This window comes from Callorhinchus milii, unplaced genomic scaffold (genome assembly GCF_018977255.1).
Source record: "Callorhinchus milii isolate IMCB2004 unplaced genomic scaffold, IMCB_Cmil_1.0 Scaffold5, whole genome shotgun sequence".
Classification (NCBI taxonomy): domain Eukaryota; kingdom Metazoa; phylum Chordata; class Chondrichthyes; order Chimaeriformes; family Callorhinchidae; genus Callorhinchus; species Callorhinchus milii.
The window spans coordinates 67,722,905-67,750,541 of NW_024704746.1; the positions used below are offsets into that span (position 1 = coordinate 67,722,905).

Here is a 27,637-nt window from a genome sequence, read left to right on the forward strand (position 1 = left end):
TTTCACTTTCAGTCTCTGCTGCACAAGTAGAGATTCTCAGCCAGAGGTGGGCGGCTGCAGTCAGGAGGTGGTCACGGAATCGGGGAAACTCCAGAAAACCAGCAGAGAACTAACAGCAGGGATCACTGGTAAGGGCTTTTCACTTTCCTACAGGTCATCGCCTCTTTCCCTCAAAGTTTCTGGGCCCGAGTGCAGCATCAGGACAATATGAATCGATTTTATCCACTAATTCTTTTCCTTGCCCTTCACGTGCGGTGATTGCACTCTCTTCTACAACCGACTCACTGGAGAATGTAAAGCAAGGATTTGCCAGTAACTCACATTGTGGTCTATCAGTGTTGATCATTTCCTGCTGTTGATTCATCACAGAAGTATTTTCTGAAGGACGGCTGTGATCACCTCCTCAAACATTTGTTGGTATCTTATTAAAATAGTTTGTCATCTTTGGTGTTGTGTTTAACGTTTCTCAGGAAGATATTTTGATTGTTGTGCTTTCCGCTTTTAGCACCGCTCCCACACTTCCGAGGCAGACCTCGGTCAGACTTACTCAGTCAGACATGTTACAGATTTAATCTGCATCACAACTGACAAAATGGCACCAACACAGAACAACTGCATTGCATTGTGCGGGTGGCCTTCTCTTCCCAATCTCTGTTCCTTCACCGTTTTATTTTGCTCCGTTTTTTGTGAAACTTTTATTTCTACTTTGTTAGCTTTCTCCTCATCTGCTGCCTTTGCTCTCCATCTCACACTTCGCACACTCTCCAGCCCCCGTCAGAAGCTGAAAACGAGACGCTCTATAGCGCCTTTGATGTTGGGAGGAGGTTCACAGAGCCGAGTGCAGGAGAGGACACGAGCTGTAGAGTTCTGTACGATCTGTAGCTTGTGGAGGGAAGAGTTTGGAAGATTGACAATCAGGGAGTTAGCGTAACTGAGCCCTGGATGTGATGAGGGTCTCGGCAGCTTGATGGGAAAGGCAGGGATGGAGCCAGGTGATGTGGCGGAGGTGGGGGAAGGCACAACAGGTCATGGCATAAATATGGTTTATAAAGGACAGCTGAGGGTCAAACAAGTTGCTACAGTGAGGTGATGAGTGCATCCATGGATGGTGATGCTCTCGTGCCTGATGTAAGGAGGCACTGACAGTTAAACTTTGAGACTCTCAACGAGGTGATAACAACAAAAACTTGTACTGACGTAGCGCCCTCCACACAGAATAGCATCTCAGAGCACTTAACAATTGCGATCCTGACTCCAAGCCGGGGTGGGCGTGGGAGATGACCATAAGTATGGTCGAATAGGAACAATTTCAGGCAGGACTTGAAGTAGGAGAGAGTGGGGGCATGGCAGAAGGATTGAGGGAGAGTGTTCCAGAGTTTCGGGGTTATATCAAATGCAAGGATTATTATTATTAAGCAGGCAGGCTGTGGGCTTGTTGACATTCAACTGGAGCAGACAGAGGCTGTGGGATGGTCAAGTGCGGACAGGAGGTGGAGAGGATGGTAGGAGAGGAGCACCAAGCAGGAGTAATGATTGGTAGGAGTCAGGGATGGGGGCATTTGGAGTAAAACAGCTCGGGTCAGAGGCAGAAGCTAGAATGCACACACTGAAGCTGATCCATATCCTCAGATGAGGGAGGCAGCTCAGATTGTGTGACTTTACACACAGAGCAGAGAGGGTGTGGGCAGGACAAGCCAGGCAGGCGGGCGGTGGGGGAAGCAGCTTCTGTCAGCACATTCAAGGGGGAATTACACAGCTCTTCGGGGTAAGGAGTCCATGGAGGGGAGGAGAGATGGGGGAGCTTCTTATATTTATATACTCTGAGTGCGGTCCCACCATCTCTCTTCACCCACAGCTTCCTCTTGCACAGTTGAAATGTTACTATCATTTTAGCCCATCTGGTGCTCAAGTGCGGGCTTCCTGTTTTACACTCAAGCAAAAATATGAATTCTTTCTACTGGTTGGTCAGTCCCACCTGAAGACCTTTCTTTTTGATCGTGCTTATGGTCACCTCCCCACTCCCTCTCACCCTGGCTCAGGGTCAGACTCACCCCCACACTGTCAATGCTCTGGGACACGACCCCACATGAAGGGCACTATATACATACATGGTTTGTTGTTGTTGTTCCCTCCACCCTGAGGTGGGGGATGGTGGGAGAGAGGCCTAAAGTGGGGGAGCGAGAGAGACCTGAGATGGGGGGAGAGACAGACCATGTGGTGGGGTCGTGGGATAGGCTTGAGGTGGGGGAGGAGAGACTGTAGGTGGGGGAGAGTGGGCCTGAGATGGTGGTGGGGTGGGAAGAGAGAGAAGGGCCTCTTGGCAGTTGGTAGCACTCTTGCCTATGAGTCAAAAGAATGTGGGTCAAACTCCACGTCGGAACATGGAATCACATAGTCTATGCCGGAGCTGGGGATGTGCTGCAGTGTCAGAGTTTGTGTCCTTTGGGTGAGATGTTAAATTGTGCCTCTATCCCTCCACTTTGCCCTTCATCTGCAGGTCGAAGACATTCTTATTCGACCGTTCCTATGGTCACCTCCCCCTCAACCTGGCTTGAGGTCGTACTCCGTCACTGTCAAGTTCTCTGGGATGCTCTGAGTGAGGGCTACTAAATAAATAAAAGTTGTTGTAAACTGCGGTCCTTTGCATGTTCAGGTGGAGATACCATTCAAAAAAGAAAAGGGAATTTCTCCTGGTGTCCTGGCCAACAATCCTTGCAAGCAGGACACCTGGGTTCAATTCCAGGCAGGCGAAACCCTGGTCAAGTTTCCTTATTCCACAACCAATTGCGCACACAGTGTCCCAGTCGTAGATTGAAAATGACCAATTTATTATTGTTTTTTGTTTTTTTGGAGGGAATATTATGAGGCTCTGGGTGGAGTGAGCAAACTTGCCCAAGGTTTGGCCCTCTGCCTGGAATTGAACTCGGGTCTCTCGCTTGCAAAGCGAGTGCTCTAACCACTGAGCTACAGGACTCCATTATTATTCTGTTGAGCTCGTTGCTACATTATTGTACTCAAATGACAATGTTTTAAATGCTGTAAATAACAACTACAACAACTTGCATTTATATAGCGCCTCTCACAGCCCAGAGCGCTCGACAGTGGCGGAGCACAACACCGAGCTGGGGGGAGGGGGAGCTGACCATAGACATGGTCGAAGAGGGCAGTCTTCAGGTGTGATCTGAGGATGGGGAAGGAAGAGGCAAGACGGTGGGATAAATGGAGACTGTTCCAGAGATTTGCAGCCACCCATGATGGAACAGAGGGCATGAGGACAGCGCAGCCAGTTGAGCAGATTCCCAGGTATCGAGTTGAGGAGTAAGCAGGTCGGAGAGACAGGGAGGTGCCAGGGCATCAAGGGGTTTGAAAATGAGTGTGAGGATCTTGAAATTGATCCATTCAGTGAAAGGGAGCCAGTGGAGCCTGGCTACAACTGGCATGATGGGGTACGGAGTATAGTGCAGGTGAGTATTCAGGTGGTATAGTTTTGGATTGGGTGGAGCTGGGGTGACTGGGGAGGGGGGCATTGAAAAGTCGAGTCGGGAGATGACAAATGCATGTTTCGGCTGCGACTGGTGTGTAAGACATGGTTGGAGACCGGCAATGTGGTGTAGGTGGAGGAAGGCGATCCTGGTCAGGGAGCAGATGTGGGGAAGGACTCCTGTGGGTCGAACCTGACCCCAGGTTACGCAGGAGTTTGATGAGTCTGAGGGATAGACCTGGGAGGTTGTGGTGGTCAGAGCCGCAGGACAGAAGAAATTGATGGGAGTTGAGGAGTATGGCTTCCTTATTGTCAACATTTAGTTGTAAGAAGTTTGCACTCATCCAGGCCCTGATGCCTGCCAGACAAGCCAACAGAATATCGGTGGACCTGGAGTTGCAGCTGGAGGAGAAGTAGATTCATGTGTAATCCGCATATATGCAGAAGTTGACCATGTTTCTGCGGATGAAATCGCTGAGAGGAAGCATATATACATGAGAAAGTGCAGGGAACCGAGCCCTGGTCTATACCACAATGACCGGACGGGGGCGGGAGGAGAAAGCGTTAACTAATGAACTATATATGGGGTAGTCCAACCTTTTGGCTACCAGAGTCTGAATGAAAGATATGTTGCACTCTTTATTCTATAGGAAAAAACAGGCATCAGTAGATCCTCAGTGAAGATGAAGAGCCAGCGTGTGGTTTGTTATTGTATATAGTTGTGATTTTCACTCCATCTGGTCCATGTCATCTGCAAATTAGTTACCAACCTCAATGGTAACAGTTACTCAGAAGTTGAAGTCTTCAATTGGAAACCAATTGCTAACAGAACTTGGGTTGTTGGAATACTTTCCCCAGAAGCTAATTGTGAACAAAGTGTTGGAGATCAGAGCAGAGCCACTGCCAGAAAGATACGCAACGCTCCTGAGGACATTCCCTAGTATTTCCTCCCGGCTGTTTGCGCTCTGAGACACTGCCTGAATGAAAGGGGTTGTATCCAAGTTCAACGAGTTCTTGTTGTTTTGTTTCTATTGGTGATGGGAATTGGCTGTTTTACACCTTTCTGCCTAAAACTACAGTTTCTACACTTTACAACGATTCCCCATGAGGCATTTGGGATGTCTTCACATTATAGATGCTGCGTTTAAATGTATTATTCACTGCGTAAGATTACTGAGCCACTAGGAATTGTGGAGGGGGAGATGGAAGGAGTTACAAAATTCATCTTTATTTATTGAAATGTTAGAGTGAAACTTTTCGTCACAATTTCATGGTAAATATACATGTCTGATGTTACATTGATGTCAGCGGATTAATGAAAGGTGTGTTACACTCTTTATGTTATAGGAAAAACTGGCATCACTGGAACCTCAGTGAAGATGAAGATTCAGTGGGTGATTTGCTAATGAGGAGAACAGGTGCACACATTGAGTTGTTACCTTCTCCATGGAAACATAGAAGAGGAGAAGCCCAGCCAGGCCATCCAGTCCATGTCATGTGCAAGGTAGTCCCAAACTGAACAATAAATTCAGAGATGGAGAGTTCAATTGGAAACCGTTGCTCTGTACTATTTTCCAATTCTGTTGAACTTAGGAGACTTGATCAGCTACTAACAGACCTGGGGCTACAGGACTTTTATCCCAACAAACTCTCCCTCAACAATGTCTTGGAGCTCGGGAAGGAGCCGTTTATGGGGAATCGACCAATCGCTCCTCAGGAGATTCCCAGATATTTCCTGAGGATGGTGATGAAGGTTGATACCAACGCTAGGGCCCTACCAATTGGGACAATCCTGGACTGTGCACAAGAGGACAGAAAGGCCACTGATGGATTGAATTCTCCTCCAGGCAGTCTGATGTCCCAAGAGATAGCATTTCACCCTTTAGATGTCATCACCGCTATCTTTCTGTGTGCGGATCCCTCCCTCCAACGAGAGCTGTTGAGTAAGATGTCGATGAGCCACTTTGCATTACCACTTCTCCTGCCAGGTCTCGGAGAGTCCCCAATGTTTCTTCTGGGGCCCTTATGTTTCATTGTGAAAAAGTACCACCCTCAGGCAATGAAACTTGGACCTCGAGAGCAACACATAACTAATGCAAAGCTTCCAACCATTGCGTTCCTTCGCCTGGGTCGCTGCTCCATGTCTAAATCCAAACTCTTAAATGACATTCTCAGTCAGTCTGAGCAACACCACAATTTCTTCATCCATTCCAACATGGAATGTGCTGATGTCCCCCGCAGGATCTCAGATGGGCTGATTGAGGTGTGCTGGTACCTGCCCGGAGTGACAGAGGAGCTGAAAAGCTTCCCCAAAGCTCTGGCTGTGATGAACCTGCGTGGAGATGCTACACAGTTTCCCAAGCATGTGAGCTACTTGACTGGAATCTCAGCTGTTGTGTTTGTCTGTGTGGACAATGTGGACAGTAAAATAAAAAAAGTTCTGACTTCACTCATCCAATCTCCAAAGAAGCTCGTCATGTTAGTCAATCCCAACTCCACTGATCTTGAAGTCACACAACTGAATCTTAAGAAATTGGTCAGAGATAACTTATTTTCCGAGAAGCGGATTGTATCCAAATTCCAAAAAACCAATGCAATGTTCATCCGAGAGCTTCGAGCTAAACTCCAAGACTCGCTGGGAAAGGATGATTATCCAGAGAAGAGCTTGGAGGAGATGGCCGAGGTGGCCAGAGACATAGGATTTGCAGTTAGTGAAGACAGAGGGGAGCTTTGTGAAGGTGAGCGACCACTCAGTGATAATGGTAATTCATTGCCAACTGAAAGTCTGGGAGAATGTCCTAATCAAAGAATGACAATACATTCTCCCAGTCAATGTTTGAAAAGCAGGTGTGAAATTGGACAGAAACAGGTTGAAGAAAAATCTATAGTGAATTATTTTCATAGTGAGAAGCCTTCCTCGTTCTCGTGTGTGCTGGACACAGAAATGAGTGTGTCATGTAAAGACAGTGTATATAACCAATTACTAACAGTACTGGGATTGCAGGAATTCTTTCCCCGGAAGCTAACTGTGAACAAAATGCTGCAGATCAGAGCAGAACCACTGCCAGATAGGTTACCCAGAGATCCTGAGGATATTCCCTGGTACTTCTTCATGAAACTAATAAATGCAAATTTTATGGCGAGATCCATAAAATGTCAATCAATGGGATCAACTGTGAGTGATAAAATTGGTGATCTTTCTGAAGAGCCTACAAAAACCACGAGCTTTAACCCATTAGATGTCATCACTGCAATATTCCTATGTGCAGATCCCTTCCTCAAACAGGAGCTGGTCATGAAGATGTCCACATGTCAGTTTGCAGTACCTCTTCTGGTGCCTGGGACAGAGGGAAAGATCCTGTTTCTCCTGAGGTCTATGTGTTCTCTTGTAAAAAGATGGTGTCCTCGTGAGTTACAAAATCAAAATAGATTCATAGAAACACAAGTGATCTCTGCCAATCTTCCAACCATTGCATTCATTCGCCTGGGTCGCTGCTCCAGGTCTAAATCCAAACTCTTAAATGACATTCTCAGTCACTCTCAGCAACACCACAATTTCTTCATCCATTCCAACATGGAATGTGCTGATGTCCCCCGCAGGGTCTCAGATGGGCTGGTCGAGGCTTGCTGGTATCTGCCCGGAGCAATAGAGCACATGGACATCTTCCCCAATGCTCTTACTGTGATGAACCTGCGAGGAGATGCGGCAACCTTTCCCACGCAAGTGAGCTTCTTAGCTAGTGTCTCAACTGCTGTATTTGTCTGTGTGGATAATATCACAGAAGTGGAAGCAAGTGCCTTGTCCAGATTGTCCCTTAATCCACAGAAACTATATCTGATTGTGAATCCTGAGAAAAATCAATTGGAGACCACAAATCAGCATTTGAAGAGATTGTCCCAAGAATGGGGAATCACAATGAACCATATTCTATCAAGGAGGCAGACAAATGATTTCACCTTGTTGTTAAATGTTCAGAAGGAAATAAATGCTATATTGAACGACATCAATAGACACTCAGAGAAACCAAAGAGTTTGGCTGAGATGGCTTCCTGTGCTCGACAGGTTGGGTTGGATGTAGATGAAGATGACAATGAATGTAAAGAAGGGAAAAGAATCTCAGAAACTATTCTTCCTCTCCTTCCAACAAAAGAGATTGCAAAGTTCAAAAGAAACAAGATGTATTTTCAAGGCGATAAGTGGATACAAATATCCAAAATAGAAAAGGAGATTTGTTGCCTCAGAGACGTAGGACAAGACAGTGTGGCCACATACACTGATAAACTGAAGAAAAGAATACGAGAAATTCAGAAGAAATTGTTACAGAAAGGGACATCAGAAGTGGTGGGTAAGTTTATTGAAAAATTTGTTACAAGCTCTGGAGATGGGAGGAAACATTTCTTGTACTTGATGAAATATGAGTTGGATTATAGGACACGGGAAATTCTCTCTGATTTGAAGGCAGAATACAAGCAACTGTCGAAAAGATTAGAGAATCAACAAGTTCTGAAAGACTTTGATACAAAGATAGTAGGGAGCTCATTAGGGCTGGAACACTTCCTACGTGAAATCGGGCTTGTTTACGAAACATTCAAGGCGTTGAGTGAAATCTCCCCCAATATCTCAAAGCTTCCAGTGATTGCTGCTGAGCTGCTGTTAGATGGCTTCCCACTGGAGCTCATAGATGGAGATGTTTGTGGTGTAGCTGTGGACTGGGTCACTGAGGTGTTCAAACAAGTGGAAAGGATGAAGGGAGGAGAATGTCGGGTCTTTGTGCTGACAGTGTTGGGAGTACAGAGCACTGGGAAGTCCACACTTCTCAACACCATGTTTGGGTTGCAGTTTGCTGTAAGCAGTGGACGGTGCACACGAGGAGCTTTCATCCAACTCATTCCAATTGTGGGAGATTTGAAGACCAAACTTGGCTGTGATTTCATCCTGGTCATTGACACAGAGGGCCTGAAACAACAAGTGTCTGATATTGGAGGCACCCATGAACACGACAATGAGCTGGCAACCTTAGTGATTGGAATGAGTGATTTAACTTTAATTAACATGTCCACGGAGAGCGCCTCAGAAATGGAGGATGTGCTGCAAATAGTGGTCCACTCGTTTATCCGCATGTCAGAAGTGGGCAAGAAACCCATTTGCCAATTTGTCCATCAAAACACTGGGGACGTTTCTGCACATGAACAGAACTTGATTAATCGAAAACGCTGGAACGACCACTTAGACAAGATGACCTCGATTGCAGCTAAGATGGAGAAAGTAGAAGGTTCATTCTCTAAATTCTCTGATATTATAGACTACAATCCTGATAAAGATAACTGGTATATCCCAGGGCTGTGGCATGGGAACCCCCCAATGGCTGCAGTCAATATCGGGTATAGCCAGAAGGTGGTGGAGTTGAAACAATGTGTTTTGGATCACTTCACGGCGAGAAATGCGTCCACAGTCACTCAGTTTATAAGAAACTTCACAAACCTGTGGAATGCAGTGAAGCACGAAAATTTCATCTTCAGTTTCCGGAATTGTCTTGAGGTTGATGCTTACAATGACCTTTCTGTCAAGTACAGTGATCTGGAATGGGAACTACGAAAAATGGTCTATGATTTTATGGACAAGGCTCAGAAGAGAATCGAAACCGAAGAAAAGAATCCTGAGAATTTGTTGGCCGTGTTAAGGAATGAGCTGCTGGAAGTGATGGAAACAACGAAAGCCGAAGTTATCAAAACATTGGAAGATTGGTTCAGCGCACAGAATAAGAAAGCCCATCTGATTCAGGATTACAAAGACCAGTTTAAGATGAACATTGACATCTTATGTAATAAGCTTGAGGAGGATTCACATAAACAATGGAAGAATGAAGAGCAGAAACAAGAAGGTAGGAAGAAACTGCAAGCTATCAAGGATGAATATTTTCAATCAGTTTTTTATCAAGTCACTCAGCTCGTTCAGTCTTTGAAACAGAAAACAAAAGACCAGGATGACAGTGAGCTGCTTGAGGCTTTTGAAACCATGTGGACTGAGGCCATTTCTTCACTGGAAATCTATCAACCAAAGGTAGCCAACATTCCCTTGGACATGGAAATAAGTTTGAGGGAGAACATGAAGACACATGGAGGCAACTTACACAAGCAACTTAAAGACAAATGTCTTGATGAGCCAGTGTTGGGAAAGTTGGAGTTCAAAGTCAGTGAGAAGCATATTGATGTGAAATCTCTGCATGACTGTGCACCTACGTTCATTTCCAAAGAATCCAAGAAGGAATCAGATCTCCCAAAATATTTGAAAGAAGCACAAAGACAGGCAGATGAAATGATCTCCAAAAGCCAAGATGAAATGGAGAAGTTGATACAACAAGAAATGGATTATGATCCCAAATATTGCCCAAAAATTCTCCGAAGTTTGGACAAGATTTTGAAACATTCGGCTTCACCAAAGTTTCCAACATTGAGTTTCACCAAAATGTTTACGATAGATTTCAAATGTCACATTTGTCGCGTTGCAATTCAGAGATTCCAAGAGATACACGATTCTTTCCGAGAAAAAAATGATCCCTTACTTGTTTTCAAAGCAGATAAGGATTGCTACAAACAGTTCCTTATAAATCTGTACAATGAGAAAGATCAAAGTCAATCCTGTGCTGAATTATACCTTGATACCTGCATCAAACCAGCACTGATGGAAGATCTTAATCAGAAACTGGGACGGGCCATTGTGGGTTATATTAAGAGCACGCAAAGGGCAGAAGAATTCAAGTCTCGCAGGAACCTACAAGTGGGGATAATGTTGGATTTGAAAAAGAAAAACTGCTTTGATAACTATTGTCAATATATCGACAATACCCACAAGTTTGAGAAGGATTGGGTGGAAGAGCAACTCCTGAGGTACTGTGAAAACTCAGAGCAGGAAGCAACGCTCCTTCACAATCTGGCTATGGGTATTCTGGAACCAGCTGTACATTCAATACAGAAAGCAATCCGAGACATTGAAACCCACAAAGAATTGACAGCCTGGACCTTTCTGACTGAGTTCAGGAAAGCAATGGAAGGAATAATTGTGTTACCTCAGGACACGTTCACCAATCAGGACATTGTGACAAACGCTCCATGTTTTGTGGATGAATTGAAAGGTTTGGCCAATGGTTTGAAAAATGATCTTTCAAATACCATTAAGGGATGGAATGTCAGATCCAAAGTCTCAGAGCTTCCTGTAGCTCCATGGAAGTTGCTGTATGACATGCTGTCTGGCTGTGGGGAGCAATGTCCTTACTGTGGAGTTTTATGTGATTGCACCGACCACAATCACGAGAAGCACTCGGCAAATTATCACTTGCCAGAGGGACTAAGGGGGTATCGCTGGACCTTTGGGAAGACTCTTGTAACCAACAGTTGTTCAGATACATCCTATATTGCATTGCGTTTATACCGAGAAGAAGATCCCTGGTGGAAATCACAGTTATCTATTCGGGATTCATGGAACATCCCCAAAAGCAGGGATACTGGGGTGCCCCCCTACTGGAAATGGGTCTTCTACACCCATAACAAAAGTATTGCAAAGAAATACGGAGTGAAGCCAGCGACACGCATTGATGACTGGAACATACCGTGGAGTGAAATCAAAAAAGACATTGAGGAAAAGTACAACGTGAGGATCGATGAGTTTCCAGCATCACTTCAACCTCTGTAAGGTATTGGTCCCTGAGAGGGTCAGGACCAGTGGAATTGGTTTTCATAGCTCTTTTAAAAGAGCTGGCACTGACACGACGGTTCGAATGGCCTCCTTCTGCACTGTATAATTCTATGATTCTATGAATCATTGCGGACCATGGAGAAAACATCACGTAACAACGAGGAACAGTGATCTATTACAGTTACAGCACAGGAGAACAGTCAAGCTTCTGGCTCAAGACACAACAGAGATACCAACCGAGCCCGGCTGACACCTTGATCTGAAGCATTAAATGCTTTGCGTTATTTTGATTTGATGAACTCTAAACCAAACGTAAGATTATTATGTTTAAGCAGCTCTGCATTTTCCTCTTATACCTGAATTAATCCAATCAACAACGTCAATTACATTTCTACACTGCCTTTCCTAAGGGATTTTGCCTTCTGTGGCATCGCATTCCCCGTTCCCCAAACTCGGTGTGTGATGATCTGTGAGAGGTTCTGAGGGGTTTCACAGATATCGATAATATAGAAAACGCAGGTTTTTTCTTTCTAAGTCTGTGATGATTTGCTTCCACCCTCAGGGGGTTAACACCCAAACTAAAATATAACCAGCGCTTGTAATATTTAGCCCAAAGGGAAAAATTGAAGGATTCCTTATAGTGTCTCGTGTAACAATATGCACCAAGGTGCAGTTATACAGTGCCTTTCACATTGGAAGGATGTCCCAAGGCACTGGACAGTCAATGGTTTGTACCTGAGCTGGGATTGGGATTGTTGTGGGGTGGGGGCAAGGTGTGGGGTGAATGACCGAAGGACACGGTCAAAGAGGAAGGTCTTGAGACAGACTTTGAAGGAGGCAAAGGGATTCCGCGATGGAGTTCCAAAGATTGGCCGAAAACCTGTCCGTGGATGGCGGGGTGGGCAGGCGGGGGATGTGAATCAGGCCAGTGGCTGCTGAGGAGAGGGTGGGGTGCTCGGGTGGGACCTGGACCATTTTGAGGAATAACCCACCAATTTTCCCCTTTACCTAATCACTTACCCAAGTAATTAGCACATCACTCCTCCACTGGAAAACCACCAGGAAGCCCATGTGTGTCAGTCAGTCAGACTGTGTGTGTGTGTGTGTCAGTCAGACTGTGTGTGTGTGTGTCTCAGTCAGACAGTGTGTGTGTGTGTGTGTGTGTCAGTCGGACTCTGTGTGAAGACAAGCGACAATGAACTTTCCCGCCTAAACCAAACGGCTGAAATCACGGACGTCACTTCCGCCCTCTCACGCGGTTTTCAAACCTCCTGATTGTCAAACCTTCAGGGTGGGGATTGGGGTTTCAGTTTCTTTTTATTACCCCCCAGGATCTCCCCCCACTCCCCCCCACCCCCCCCCACCCACCGCCCTCTCTCTCTCTCTCTCTCTCTCTCTCTCTCTCGCTCACTCCTCTCTGAATGTCTTTTTCTCTTTCTCCCCTCTTTCTTTCCACCTCTTTTTCCACCTTTTTCTCATCTCTCTTTTTACTCTCTTTTTTTCCATCGCTCTTTTCTCTCTCTCAAACCCTCACTAAATTACTCATTCGGTCGGAGCTCTTGTCCTAATTAATAAATGAAACTGTGAGCGCTACTCCCCCACTGCCCCACGTCCCTCTGCGCTGCCCCCTCTCACCCCGTCCATGCATCCGGGGTGACCATGTGCCCCGATCCCTTTGCTTCGGAGTTGTTGTGTGAGTTCCAGCTGCCGCCTCTGACCTGAGCACCCACCAGCCCCCAAAAATGAATCCCACTCCCACTCCCCACCCTTCGCCCCTATCATCACTCACATCGATTTTGATTTCCATGCCCCCATCACCCCAGCCCTCGCCATGCTCCACTGCCGCCCTATCGAAGAATAGGTTGACTTCAAGATCCTCACACTCATTTGCAAATCATTTGATACTCTGGCACCTTTCTACCTCTCCGACCTGCTCACACCCAACTCCGCTGCCCACCCACTCCGCTCGGTTGGCTGCCGCCTCCTGCATTTCCCTCATCCACTCACCTCCATGTTGGCAGCTGTGCTTCCAGCCACTATGCCCTGAAACTATGGCACTCATCTTTGCCTGTGACCTTCCTCTTTAACTGTGTCTATGGTGACCTGTACCCTCTCCTTGGCTAAACTCTGCCATTGTTAAGCGCTCCAAGACACTGCCCCGCGTGAAGGGTGCAAGGTGTTGTATGTCTGTGTCACCACAGCCCAACTCACCTGCACCCAACATAGTCACAAATACCAACCCGACCCCCCCCCCACATACACCAATTTTATGCAATGCACACACAACACTCCACCACATATTCCCACCCCTCACATACTCACATTCATCCTGTGGCCTCAGTGTGTTGTGGCAACTGTATTTAATGTGTTAATAACTTTGCTTCACTCTTTCACAAATTACATTGTGTTCAACGCTTTGTCTTCCTTGTCATCAATAAAGTAGTTTAGTTAAACTAGATTGTGTCTTTTGTTGTTGATACCCAGATGGGAAATAAAGGGTTAAGTCCATAACACTCGTCCGTCCATCTATTCAGATGTGGAGTCCTGTAGATCAGTGGTTAGAGCACGTGCCTCAAAAACAGGAACCTGGGTTCGATTCCCATCAGGGCAAAACATTGGGCAAGTTACGTTACTCCACACGCCTCTGTTTACCTTGTAGTAAGTAGGACCTGGTAGTTAGTCGATTGGTGGATCAATTTTCCAGGGGGTAATAATTCCTTCAAAAAAAGTAATAAATTGATAACTTCAATCCACGACTGTTTATGAGACACTGCTCTGTGTAATTTGCTGTCGTATTTCACCCACAAAACATACGGACAATTAATTTTACAGTATATTCTGTGAAGCGCTTAGATATGTCTGAAAGACGAGATAAGGCACTATATAAAATGCAAGGATTACTATTATTATGTAATTCTAATTAAAACTCCTGGAACACAATAGTTCTATTGGCCTAAAATCACATATAGGTTAATCAATGAGATCATCTTGTCCTACAATGCAAGATGATACCTCACAACATACACTGTGAATTGCTTTGAGACATTATCCTGTCATGAAAGGTGAAATATTAAACAAAGTATTATTTTTTTAATAACGTTTGCATTTACAATAACAACGAACAATTGCATTTACACAGCACATTTTATCTGGAGGATGTCCCAAGGAGCTGGACAGTGAAAGGTTTGCACCAGAACTGGGGGTTGTAGCCAAGAGGGGTGGAGGTAGGAGAATGACCAAATCATGGTCAAAGAGGAAAGTCTTGAGATGGTCTTCAAACAACGGGATGAGGTGGAGGGGCTCCAGGATGGAGTTTCAGAGGGTGAAAGGTAGAAAGGCTGGAGGCCCGACTGCCGATTGTAGAGAAGGCAACGTGGGGAATATGTAGCAGGCCAGTGCCCTTCGAGCGGAGACAGCGGACAGGGTGGTAAAGGTTTGTAGGTCGCAGAAGTAGCGAGTAGAAAGATCACGGAGGGCTTTAAAAGTGAGGACAAGGATCTTGAGATCAATCATCTGAAACATAGGAAGCCAGTAATCCACAACTTGTGGAAGAAAGAGTTGGGAAATACAGCAAGCAGGGAGTTAGCTTAGTCAAGCCTGGATAGTTGGTGATCAAACAAGACATCAAGGCTCAATATTGGCTTGGTGAGTTGGAGAGTGCATCCATGAACAGTGATGCTGTCAGTGCCTGAGGTATGGAGGCATTGACGGGAGCCAATCAGGAGAATCTCGGTCTTGTCGACATTCAACTGAAGAAAACTGTGCAGCGCCTTGGGACGTCCTCCTGACGTGAAAGGCGCTCTATAAATGGAATCTTGTTGTTGTTGTTGTTGTTGAAAACTGGCTCTCATCAGGGCCTTGGTCTGACAGACAATCTGTAGGACAGCAATGCACCTGGAGTCAAGGTTGGAGGCAGAGAGACAGAGTTGGGCGTCATCTGCCTTTAATTGGAAGTTAACACCATGCCTGTGGATGATATTCCCCAAACGCTGAGGAACGCTACACATGATGATGTGAGGATTGGAGGCGAAACCGTAAGTGGTTACAAAGTGAAGATGATGGGAAAGATAAGAGTGAAACCAGGCAAGGACATGGATGAGGGAACGTGGATAACAGAAGAGAGGTTCTGAACCGGATGAATCGGCCCTCTCAGGGCTCATCACAGGGGCAGTGAGGGAAGAGAGAGACAGAGCTTGTGGTCCCACCCTCCAGCTTCCTCTTGTACCCGCAGATAAATGCTTTTTTTTTAAATCTTGAAGTTGTTGAAATATTGGTTTCACTTTCAGTCTCTGTTGCACAAGTGGAGATTCTCAGCCAGAGGTGGGCGGCTGCAGTCAGGAGGTGGTCACGGAAACCGGGAAACTCCAGAAAACCAGCAGAGAACTAACAGCAGGGATCACTGGTAAGGGCTTTTCACTTTCCTACAGGTCATCGCCTCTTTCCCTCAAAGTTTCTGGGCCCGAGTGCAGCATCAGGACAATGTGAATCGATTTTATCCACTAATTCTTTCCCTTGCTCTTCACGTGCGGTGATTGCACTCTCTTCTACAACCGACTCACTGGAGAATGTAAAGCAAGGATTTGCCAGTAACTCACATTGTGGTCTATCAGTGTTGGTCATTTCCTGCTGTTGATTAGTCACAGATGTATTTTCTGAAGGACGGCTGTGATCACCTCCTCAAACATTTGTTGGTATCTTATTAAAATAGTTTGTCATCTTTGGTGTTGTGTTTAACGTTTCTCAGGAAGATATTTTAATTGTTGTGCTTTGCGCTTTTTAACACCGCTCCCACACTTCCGAGGCAGACTTCGGTCAGATGTACTCAGTCAGACATTTTACAGATTTAATCTGCGTCACAATCACACTGCGACACAACTGACAAAATGGCAACAACACAGAACAACTGCATTGCATTGTGCGGGTGGCCTTCTCATCTCCATCTCTGACCATCCCCACGCCCAACCTCTTTAATTATTTTGCTGTTTTTTTCAGTTGTTTGGCTGTGGCCGTCTAAATCTCTATCTCCCCCTTCCCTGTTTTTCCCCGCCTTTTTTTAGTTGTTTGTATTGCTGAGTGGCCTTCTCTTCTCAATCTCTGTCCTTCCCCTGTTTTATTGATGTTGTATAATGCCTTTGAGATTGGGAGGAGGTTCACAGAGCCGAGTGCAGGAGAGGACACGAGCTGTAGAGTCCTATATGATCTGTAGCTTGTGGGGGGAAACGTTTAGAAGATTGACAATCAGGGATTTAGCGTAACTGAGCCTGGATGTGTGGATTGCATTGTGCGAGTCACCTTCTCTTCCCAAACTCTCACCACCCCTCCCCCCACCCCCGCCCAACGTCTTTATTTATTTTACTCTTTTTTTCAGTTGTTTGGGGTTCTCAATCTCTGTCTCTTCCCACCTCGTTTTTTCCCTCCTTTTTTGTATTGCGTGAACAGCCTTCTCTTCTCAATCTCTGTTTCTCCCCCATTTTGTTTTGCTCTGTTTGTAATGTTTTTATTTCTACTTTGTTAGCTTTCTCCTCGTCTGTTGCCTTTTCTCCCTATTTCACACTTCGCTCGCTCTCCGGCCACTGTCAATTTTGTGCATACTTGAGAAGCTGTAAACGAGATGTTGTATAGCATTTTTGATTTTGGGAGGAGATTCACAGAGCCGAGTGCAGGAGAGGACACGAGCTGTAGAGTTCTGTATGGTCTGTAGCTTGTGGAGGGAAGAGTTTGGAAGACTAGCAATCGGGGAGTTAGCGTAATTGAGCCTGGATGTGATGAGTGCGAGGATGAAGTCTCGGCGGCCCAAGCAGAAAGGCAGAGACGGAAACAGGTGAAGTTGTGGAGGTGGGGGAAAGCACAACAGACTATGGCATAAAGGATGGATAAAGTACAGTTGAGGGTCAAATAAGTTGCTACAGTGAGGGGTTGAGTGCATCCATGGATGGTGATGCTGTTAATGCCTGAGGTGAGAAGGCAGTGACACTTTTAAGCTTTGAGATTCTCAACGAGGTGTTAACAACAACAACTTGCACACAGGATAGCATCTCAGTGCACTTAACAGTGGTGATGTCTGACTCCGAGCTGGGGCAGGGATGGGTGGGGGTGGGGGAGATGACTGTAAGCATGGTTGAATAGGAAGGTTTTCAGGAAGAACTTGAAACAGAAGAGGGTGGGGGCAAGCCAGAGGGATTGAGGGAGAGTGTTCCAGAGTTTTGGGGTTATATCAAATGCAAGGATTATTATTATTAAGCAGGAGGGCTGTGGGATTGCTGTGGTCAGAGCTGCAGGAAAGAAGACGATGATGGGAGTCAAGGAGTATGACTTCCTTAGTGTCAACATTTAATTGTAAGAGATTTGCGCCCATCCAGGCCCTGATGTCTGCCAGACAAGCCAACAGAATATTAGTGAACCTGGAGTTGCAGTTGGAGGAGAAGTAGATTTGTGTGTGATCTGGATATACGCGGAAGTTGATGATGTGTCTGCAGATGAAATCAGCGAGAGGGAGCATATATACATGAGGAAGAGGAGGGGGCCAAGGATAGAGCCCTGGGGTATGCCACAAATGAATGGGCAGAAACTGTTGACTGGTGAGCAACACACTGGGTAGTCCAACCTTTTGGCTGCCAGAATCTAAGTGAAAGATATGTTACACTCTTTATGCTATAGGGAAAAACAGGCATCAGTAGAACCTCAGTGAAGATGAAGAGCCAGCGTACGGTTTGTTATTGTCTATAGTTGTGATTTTTACCCCATCTGGTCCATGTCATCTGCAAAGTAGTTACCAAACTCAATGATAACAGTAATTCAGAAGTTGGAGTCTTTAATTGGAAACCAATTTTCCTAAGAAGCTAACTGTGAACAAAGTGTTGGAGATCAGAGCAGAACCACTGCCAGAGAGTTAGCCAACGCTCCTGAGGACATTCCCAAGTATTTCCTCCTGGCTGTTTGCGCTCTGAGACACTGCCTGAATGAAAGGGGTTATATCAATGCAAGTTTTTGTTCTTTTGTTTTATTGTTGAAGGGAATTTGTTGTTTTAAAATACAACTTTTTGCCTAAAACTATACAGTTTCTACACTTTACAACAATTCCCCATGAGGCATTTGGGATGTCTTCACATTATAGATGCTGTGTTTAAATGTATTATTCACTGCGTAAAATTACTGAGCCACTAGGAATTGTGGAGGGGGAGGTGGAAGGAGTTACAAAATTCATCTTTATTTATTGAAATGTTAGAGCGAAACTTTTCGTCACAATTTCATGGTAAATATACATGTCTGATGTTACTTTGATGTCAGCGGATTAATGAAAGGTGTGCTTTCTTTTGAACACGTGGAGTGTAGATAGTGAGCAGATAGTGGAGTCCTGTGGGTGTAGTGGTCAGAGGACTCGCTTCGCAAGCAAGAGGACCTGTGTTTGATTCCCGAGCAGGGCGAAACCTTAGGCAACAACAACAACTTGGATTTATATAGCGCCCTCCACACCGGACGACGTCTCAGAGCGCTTTATAGTAATGGATCCCGGGACCAAGCTGGGGGGAGGGGGAGGGGCCGGGGGGAGGGGGAGGAAGGTGACCAAAGGCGCAGTCGAAAAGAAAGAGACCTGAAAATGGGAAGGGAGAGAGCGAGGTGAAGGGAGTGAGGAAGGCAGTTCCAGAGCCTCGGGGCATAGTGGCTGAAGGCACGGCCGCCGAGGGTGGAGTGGAGGACTCAGGGCACGAGGAGGAGGCAGACCCGGAGGAACGAAGGCAACGGGTACTGTTTTGAGCAGAGAGGAGGTCAGAGAGGTCGGGGAGTGCAAAGGAGTGCAGGGAGTTGAATACAAGAGTGAGGATCTTGACATCGATCCTCTGGGACAGGCAGCCAGTGCAGTCTGGCCAGGACTGGGGGGATCGGGGAGAGGAGTTTGGTGCGGGTGAGAATGTGGGCGGCAGAGTTTTGAATGATTTGAATTTTATGGATGGTAGTGGATGGGAGGCCGCCGAGGATGGTGTTGGAGTAATCCAGCCGAGAGGTGACAAAGGCATGGACCAGGGTTTCAGCGGCTTTTGGGGAGAGGTATTGGTGGAGACGGGCGGAGACCATCAGAGGTGGTAGAAGGCGGTGCTGGTGAGGGACCGGATGTGGGGGAAAAGGATAATTGGTTGTCGAACCTGACACCAAGGTTGCATACGGGTTTGGAGAGTTTTAGGGGGTCAGGTATGTGGAGGAGGTGAGAGCTGTGAGATTTTAGACATTGACGAGAGTCAAAGAGTATGGCTTCCGTCTTGTCAACGTTCAGCTGAAGGAAGTTTGCGCTCATCCAGCCCCTGAGGTCTGACAGGCAGCTGACAGAACATCAGGGGACTGGGGGTCGAAAAGTTAGGTGGAAAAATAGAGTTGGGTGTTGCCTGCCTACATGTGGAAATGTACCCCATGTCTGTGGATGAAATCCCCAAGAGGGAGCATGTAGATCAGAAAGAGGAGGGGGCCAAGGATAGATCCTTGGGGTACCCCACAGGTAACCGGGTGAGAACGAGAGGAGAAGCCGTTTGTGCAGATGTGCTGCTGGAGGAGAGAGGGATGTGAGAGGAGAAGGAGATGAAAAAGTGGTCCGAGATGGCCTTGTCCACTATGCACTTTACTATTTGGTCTATTCAGTGGGGCGCTTTGAGATGTCTTGAAGACGTGATAATGCGCTATATCAAATGCAAGGATTACTATTATTATTTTATTATGTTACAGGAAAAACAGGCATCATCAGTAAAGATGAAGAGCCAGCGGATGGTTTGCTAATGAGGAAAGCAGGGACACACATTGAGTTTTTACCTTTCGCATGGAAACATAGAAGAGGAGAAGCCCAGCCAGGCCATCCAGTCCTTGTCATGTGCAAGGTAGTCCCAAACTGAACAATAAATTCAGAGATGGAGAGTTCAATTGAAGAACGTCGCCCTGTCCTATTTTCCAATTCTGTTGAACTCAGACTTGATCAGCTACTAACAGACCTGGGGCTACGGGACTTTTATCCCAACAAACTCTCCCTCAACAATGTCTTGGAGCTCGGGAAGGAGCCGTTTATGGAGAATCGACCAATCGCTCCTCAGGAGATTCCCAGATATTTCCTAAGGATGGTGATGAAGGCTGATACCAACGCTAGGGCCCTACCAATTGGGACAATCCTGGACTGTGCACAAGAGGACAGAAAGGCCACTGATGGATTGAATTCTCCTCCAGGCAGTCTGATGTCCCAAGAGATAGCATTTCACCCTTTAGATGTCATCACCGCTGTCTTCCTTTGTGCAGATCCCTCACTCCAACGAGAGCTGTTGAGTAAGATGTCGATGAGCCACTTTGCATTACCACTTCTCCTGCCAGGTCTCGGAGAGTCCCCAATGTTTCTTCTGGGGCCCCTATGTTCCATTGTGACAAAGTACCACCCTCAGGCAATGAAGCTTGGACCTCGAGAGCAACACATAACTAATGCAAAGCTTCCAACCATTGCTTTCCTTCGCCTGGGTCGCTGCTCCATGTCTAAATCCAAACTCTTAAATGACATTCTCAGTCAGTCTGAGCAACACCACAATTTCTTCATCCATTCCAACATGGAATGTGCTGATGTCCCCCGCAGGATCTCAGATGGGCTGATTGAGGTGTGCTGGTACCTGCCCGGAGTGACGGAGGAGCTGAAAAGCTTCCCCAAAGCTCTGGCTGTGATGAACCTGCATGGAGATGCTAAACAGTTTCCCAAGCATGTGAGCTATTTGACTAGAATCTCGGCTGTTGTGGTTGTCTGTGTGGATAATGTGGACAATAAAGTACAAGGAATTCTGACTTCACTCATCCAATCTCCAGAGAAGCTCGTCATGTTAATCAATCCCAACTCCAGCCACGTTGAAGTCACACAACTGAATCTTAAGAAGTTGTTCAAACATAACTTCTTATCCGAGAAGCAGATTGTATCCAAATCCCAAAAGACCAGTGGAATATTCATACAAGAGCTTCGATCTAAACTCGAGGGCTTGCTGGGAAAGAATGATTATCCAGAGAAGAGCTTAGAGGAGATGGCCGAGGTGGCTAGAGACATAGGATTTGCAGTTAGTGAACACACAAGGGAGCTTTCTGAAGGTGAAAGACCACTCAATGATAAAGGTAATGCATTGCCAACTGAAAGTCTGGGAGAATGTCCTAATCAAACAATAACAATACATTCTCTCAAAAAATGTTTGGAAAGCAGATTTGAAATTGGTATGAAACATGTTGAAGAACAATCTATACAGAATTATTTTTATAATGAGAAGCCTTCCTTCTCATGTGTGCCAGACACAGAAACCAATGTGTCATGTAAAGACAGTGTATATAATCAATTACTAACAGACCTGGGATTGCAGGAATACTTTCCCCAGAAGCTAACTGTGAACAAAGTGTTGGAGGTCAGAGCAGAGCCACTACCAGATAGGTTACCCAGAGCTCACAAGGATATTCCCTGGTATTTCTTCAGGAAGCTAATAACTGCAAATTCCACTGCCAGATGCATAAAATTAACTGGATCACCAGAAGAAAGAAGTGAAGGTGATGAAGTTGACAACCTTTTTGATGAGCCAATGGAAACTTTGGATTTTAATCCATTAGATGTCATCACTGCAATATTCCTGTGTGCAGATCCCTTCCTCAAACAGGAGCTGGTCATGAAGATGTCCACATGTCAGTTTGCAGTACCTCTTCTGCTGCCTGGGACAGAGGGAAAAATCCTGTTTCTCCTGAATTCTATGCGTTCCCTTGTAAAAAAATGGTGTCCTTCTCAGTTAGCAAAGCAAAACAGATTCAAAGAAGCACAAATGATGTCTTTCAATCTTCCATCCATTGCATTCATTCGCCTGGGTCGCTGCTCCATGTCTAAATCGAAATACTTAAATGACATTCTCAGCCCCTCTCAGCAACACAACGATTTCTTTATTCATTGCAACATGGAATGTGCCAATGTCCCCCGGAAGGTCTCAGATGGGCTGATTGAGGTGTGCTGGTACCTGCCTGGAGTAATAGAGGAGATGAAAATCTTCCCCAAAGCTCTTACTGTGATGAACCTTCGAGGCGATGCAGCACAGTTTACCAGTCAAGTGAAATTCTTAACTAGAGTCTCGACTGCTGTATTTATCTGTGTGGACAATATCACAGAGAAGGAAGTACATGCCTTGTCCAAATTGTCCTTTGAACAACAGAAACTATATCTGATTGTGAATCCTGAGAAAGATCAAGTGGAGACCACAAAACAGCATTTGAGGAGATTGTCTCAAGAAAAGAGAATCACAATGAACCATGTTCTGTTACGGAGGCAGGGAAATGATGCTACCTTTGTGCAAAATGTTCAGAAGAAAATAAATACTATACTGGACAACATCAATGGACAGTCAGATATAAAGAGTTTAGCTGAGATGGCTTCCTGTGCTTGGCAGGTTGGGTTGGAAATAGATGAAGATGACAATGAATGTAAAGAAGGGAAAACAAGTTCAGGAACTGTCCTTCGTTTCTTTCCAACAGAAGACATTGCAGAGTTCAAACAAAGCAAGTTGTATTTTCAGGGAAAGGATTGGATGCAAATATCCAAAATAGAAGAGGAGATTTGTTGCCTCAGAAACGTGGGACAACAGAGTGTGGCCACATACATTGATAAACAGAAGAAACAAATTCGAGAAATTCGGAAGGAATTGTTTCAGAAAGGGGTGTCAGATGTGGTGGAGAAAATGATTCAAAAACTTGCTACAAACTCTGGAAATGAGAGGAAACATTTCCTGTACTTGATGAAATATGAGTTGGATTCTATGTCATGGCAAAATCTCACGAAAAAGCAACAGTGTGAAAGTTCAGAGGATCAAAAAGCTCCTCAAGATCTTGATGTACAGCGCTCATTAGGGCTGGAACATTTCCTACGTGAAATCGGGCTTGTTTATGAAACATTCATGGCGTTGAATGAAAACTCCTCCAATATCACAAAGCTTCCAGTGATTGCTGCTGAGCTGCTGTTAGATGGCTTCCCACTGGAGCTCATAGATGGAGATGTTTGTGGTGTAGCTGTGGACTGGGTCACTGAGGTGCTCAAACAAGTGGAAAAGACGAAGGGAGGAGAATGTCGGGTCTTTGTGCTGACAGTGTTGGGAGTACAGAGCACTGGGAAGTCCACACTTCTCAACACCATGTTTGGGTTGCAGTTTGCTGTAGGCAGTGGACGGTGCACACGAGGAGCCTTCATCCAACTCATTCCAATTGTGGGAGATTTGAAGACCAAACTTGGCTGTGATTTCATCCTGGTCATTGACACAGAGGGCCTGAAACAACAAGTGTCTGATATTGGAGGTACCCATGAACACGACAATGAGCTGGCAACCTTAGTGATTGGAATGAGTGATTTAACTTTAATTAACATGTCCATGGAGAGCCCCTCGGAAATGGAGGATGTGCTGCAAATAGTTGTCCACGCATTTATCCGCATGTCAGAAGTGGGCAAGAAACCCATTTGCCAATTTGTCCATCAGAACACTGGGGACGTTTCTGCACATGAACAGAACTTGGGAAATCGGAAACGTTTGAATGACCGCTTAGACAAGATGACCTCGATTGCAGCTAAGATTGAGAAAGTAGAAGGTTCTATCTCTAAATTTTCTAATGTTATAGACTACAATCCTGATAAAGATAACTGGTATATCCCAGGGCTGTGGCATGGGAACCCCCCAATGGCTGCAGTCAATATCGGGTATAGCCAGAAGTTGGTGGAGTTGAAACAATGTGTTTTGGAAAAGTTCACACAGAGAAACGCGTCCACAGTCACTCAGTTTATAAGAAACTTCACAAACCTGTGGAATGCAGTGAAGCACGAAAATTTCATCTTCAGTTTCCGGAATTGTCTTGAAGTTGATGCTTACAATGACCTTTCTGTCAAGTACAGTGATCTGGAATGGGAACTACGCAAAAAGGTCTATGACTTCGTGGACAAGGCTCAGGAGAGAATCAAAACCGAAGAGAAGAATCCTGAGAATTTGTTGGCCGTGTTAAGGAATGAGCTGCTGGAAGTGATGGAAACAACGAAAGCCAAAGTTATCGAAACATTGGAACATTGGTTCAGCGCACAGAATAAGAAAGCCCATCTGATTCAGGATTACAAAGACCAGTTTAAGATGAACATTGACATCTTGTGTAAAAAGCTTAATGAGGATTCACAAGAACAAATGAAGAACTCTATGCAGCGACAAGAAGGTAGGAAGAAACTGCAAGCTATCAAGAATCAATATAACAAAGTGATTGAAGACAAAGTCACTCAGCTCGTCCAGTCTTTGAAACAGAAAACAAAAGACCAGGATGAAAATGAGCAGCACCAGGCTTTTGAAACCATGTGGGCTGAGGCCACTTCTCCACTAAAGGTCTACGAGCCAAAGGTAGCCAACATTCCCTTGGACATGGAAATAAGTTTGAAGGAGAATGTGAACACACATAGAGGCAGCTTATACAAGAACCTCAAAGACAAATCTCTTGACGAGTGGGGCAAGTTGGAGTTCAAAGTCAATGAGGAGCATATTGCTGTGAGATCCCTGACTAACCGTGCATGGAGATACATGTCTAATATTCTCTATGAGTCCAAGCAGGAAACAGAATTCCTGAATTGCTGTGTGAAAGAAGCACAAGAACAGGCAGAAATATTGATCTTGAAAAGCAAAGAAGAAATGGAGAAGACAATACAACAAGATATGAATTACGATCCCAAATATTGCAAAACAATTCTCCGAAATTTGGACATAATTTTAGACTGTGACTTTCCAAGATTCAGCTTCACTGAAACGTTCAGGACATCTTTTAAATTGCACATTTGTGGCATTGGAGTTCAGAGATTCCAACAGATACACAATTCTTTCCGACAGAAAAATGATCCCCTGCAAAGTTTTGAAGCCGATAAGAAATTCTACAAACAGATCTTTGTAAATCTGTACAATCAGAAAGATCAAAGTCAATCCTGTGCTGAATTATACCTTAATTCTTACATCAAACCAGCAATGATTGCCGATCTTAATCAGAAATTGGGACGGGCCATTGTGGATTATATTAAGAGCACGCAAAACGCAGAAGAATTCAAGTCACGCAGGAACCTACAAGTGGGGATAATGTTGGATTTGAAAAAGAAAAACTGCTTTGAAGACTATTATCAATATATCAAAAATACCCACAAGTTTGAGAAGGATTGGGTGGAAGAGCAAGTCCTGAGGTACTGTGAAAACTCAGAGCAGGAAGCAACGCTCCTTCACAATCTGGCTATGGGTATTCTGGAACCAGCTGTACATTCAATACAGAAAGCAATCCGAGACATTGATACCCACAAAGAATTGACAGCCTGGACCTTTCTGACTGAGTTCAGGAAAGCAATGGAAGGAATAATTGTGTTACCTCAGGACAAGTTCACCAATCAGGACATTGTGAGAAACGCTCCATGTTTTGTGGATGAATTGAAAGATTTGGCCAATGGTTTGAAAAATGATCTTTCAAATACCATTAAGGGATGGAATGTCAGATCCAAAGTCTCAGAGCTTCCTGTAGCTCCATGGAAGTTGCTGTATGACATGCTGTCTGGCTGTGGGGAGCAATGTCCTTACTGTGGAGTTTTATGTGATTGCACCGACCACAATCATGAGAAGCACTCGGCAAATTATCACTTGCCAGAGGGACTACGTGGCTATCGCTGGAGCTTTTGGAAGACTCTTGTAACCAACAGTTGTTCAGATACATCCTATATTGCATTGCGTTTGTACAGAGAAGAAGATCCCTGGTTGAAATCACAGTTATCTATCAGCCACACATGGGTCATCCCCAAAAGCAGGGATACTGGGGTGCCCCCCTACTGGAAACGGGTCTTCTACACCCATAACAAAAGTTTTGCAAAGAAATATGGAGTGAACCCAGCGACACGCATTGATGACTGGAACGTACCGTGGAGTGAAATCAAAAAAGACATTGAGGAAAAGTACAACGTGAGAATCGATGATTTTCCAGCATCACTTCAACCTCTGTAAGGTATTGGTCCCTGAGAGGGTCAGGACCAGTGGATTTCAGTGTGCACCATGGAGAAAATATCATGTTACAACGGGATCATTAATTCATCAAAATTATAGCACAGGAGAACAGTCAAGCTTCTGGCTCAAGATACAACAGAGATACCAACCGAGCCCGGCTGACACCTTGATCTGAAGCATTAAATGCTTTGCGTTATTTTGATTTGATGAACTCTAAACCAAACGTAAGATTATTATGTTTAAGCAGCTCTGCATTTTCATCTTATACCTGAATTAATCCAATCAACAACGTCAATTACATTTCTACACTGCCTTTCCTAAGGGATTTTGCCTTCTGTGGCATCTCATTCCCCGTTCCCCAAACTCGGTGTGTGATGATCTGTGAGAGGCTCTGAGGGGTTTCACAGATATCGATAATGTAGAAAACGCAGGTTCATTCTTTCTAAGTCTGTGATGATTTGCTTCCTCTATCTATGGGTCTCCGTGTGTGTCACTGGGCGGCTGTGCTTTCAGCCCTGAAACTACGCAACTCTTAACCCCCTCCTTGCCTGACTTCAGACACCTCCTCCCGCTGCTTGTCTTGCGGTTAAGCTCTGCCAGTGTTAAGTCCAGTGGAGTCCTGTAGCTCAGTGGTTAGAGCACTCGCTTTGCAAGTGGGAGACCTGAGTTCAATTCCAGGCAGAGGGCGAAACCTTGGGCAAGTTTCCTTACTCCACACAGAGCCTAATAATAATCCCTCCAAAACCAAAAACAATAATAAATTGGTCATTTTCAATCTACTACTGTTTGTGGGACATTGCTGTGCGCAATTGGCTGCCGCGTTCGCCCACAAATATACAGTCAATTCACTTTACAGTGTGTTCTGTGAAGCGCTTTGGGATGTCCTCCCGACGTGAAAAGCGCTATATCAAATGCAAGGATTATTATTATTATTATTATTAACGCGTTGTTGCAAATCAACTCTGTGGACACCGCTCCTCCCACTCCCTCTTCGAGCCCCTCCAGTCCGGTTTCCGCCCCGCCGACATTACAGAGACTAGGCGTCAGGTTTGACCCCCAATTATCCTTCCTCTCCCACATCCGGTCCCTCACCAGCACTGTTTTCTATTACCTCCGACGCATCGCCTGTCTCCACCAATATCTCACTCCAAAAGCCGCTGAAACCCTGGTCCATCCCTTTGTCACCTCTCGGCTGGACTATTCTAATGCCCTCCTCGCCGGTCTCCCCTCCAGTACCATCCATAAAATCCAGGTCATACAAAACTCTGCCGCGCGCATTCTCACCCGCACCAAACTCCGCTCCCCGATCCCCCCAGTCTTGTGGCCAGACTGCACTGGCTTCTGTCCCAGAGAGGATCGACTTCAAGATCCTCACCTTGTCTTCAAATCCCTCCACTCCTCTGCACCCCCCGACCTCTCTGATCTCCTCTCTCCTCAAAACAGTGCCCA

At 45.4% G+C, this 27,637-nt stretch overlaps 2 protein-coding genes across 4 annotated transcripts; both read left to right on the forward strand.

Moving 5' to 3' along the window:
- LOC103190648 (interferon-induced very large GTPase 1-like) lies at positions 1-26,839 on the forward strand. Of its 2 annotated transcripts, XM_042335184.1 has the most exons (3): positions 1-128; positions 4,829-11,198; positions 26,216-26,839. In XM_042335184.1, the coding sequence occupies exon 2, from the start codon at positions 5,016-5,018 to the stop codon at positions 11,169-11,171; it is 6,156 nt and encodes a 2,051-aa protein (XP_042191118.1). In that variant the 5' UTR covers positions 1-128; positions 4,829-5,015; the 3' UTR covers positions 11,172-11,198; positions 26,216-26,839. The 2 variants fall into 2 exon arrangements, with proteins under 2 accessions (XP_042191118.1, XP_007909700.2); XM_007911509.2 differs by lacking the exon at positions 26,216-26,839 and having other exon boundaries at positions 4,829-11,833.
- Positions 15,410-26,222, forward strand: LOC103190647 (interferon-induced very large GTPase 1-like). Of its 2 annotated transcripts, none has more exons than XM_007911508.2 (2): positions 15,410-15,576; positions 19,887-26,222. In XM_007911508.2, the coding sequence occupies exon 2, from the start codon at positions 20,066-20,068 to the stop codon at positions 26,186-26,188; it is 6,123 nt and encodes a 2,040-aa protein (XP_007909699.1). In that variant the 5' UTR covers positions 15,410-15,576; positions 19,887-20,065; the 3' UTR covers positions 26,189-26,222. The 2 variants fall into 2 exon arrangements, with proteins under 2 accessions (XP_007909699.1, XP_042191119.1); XM_042335185.1 differs by lacking the exon at positions 15,410-15,576 and adding an exon at positions 17,398-17,752.
- Positions 26,840-27,637: the final 798 nt, after the last annotated feature.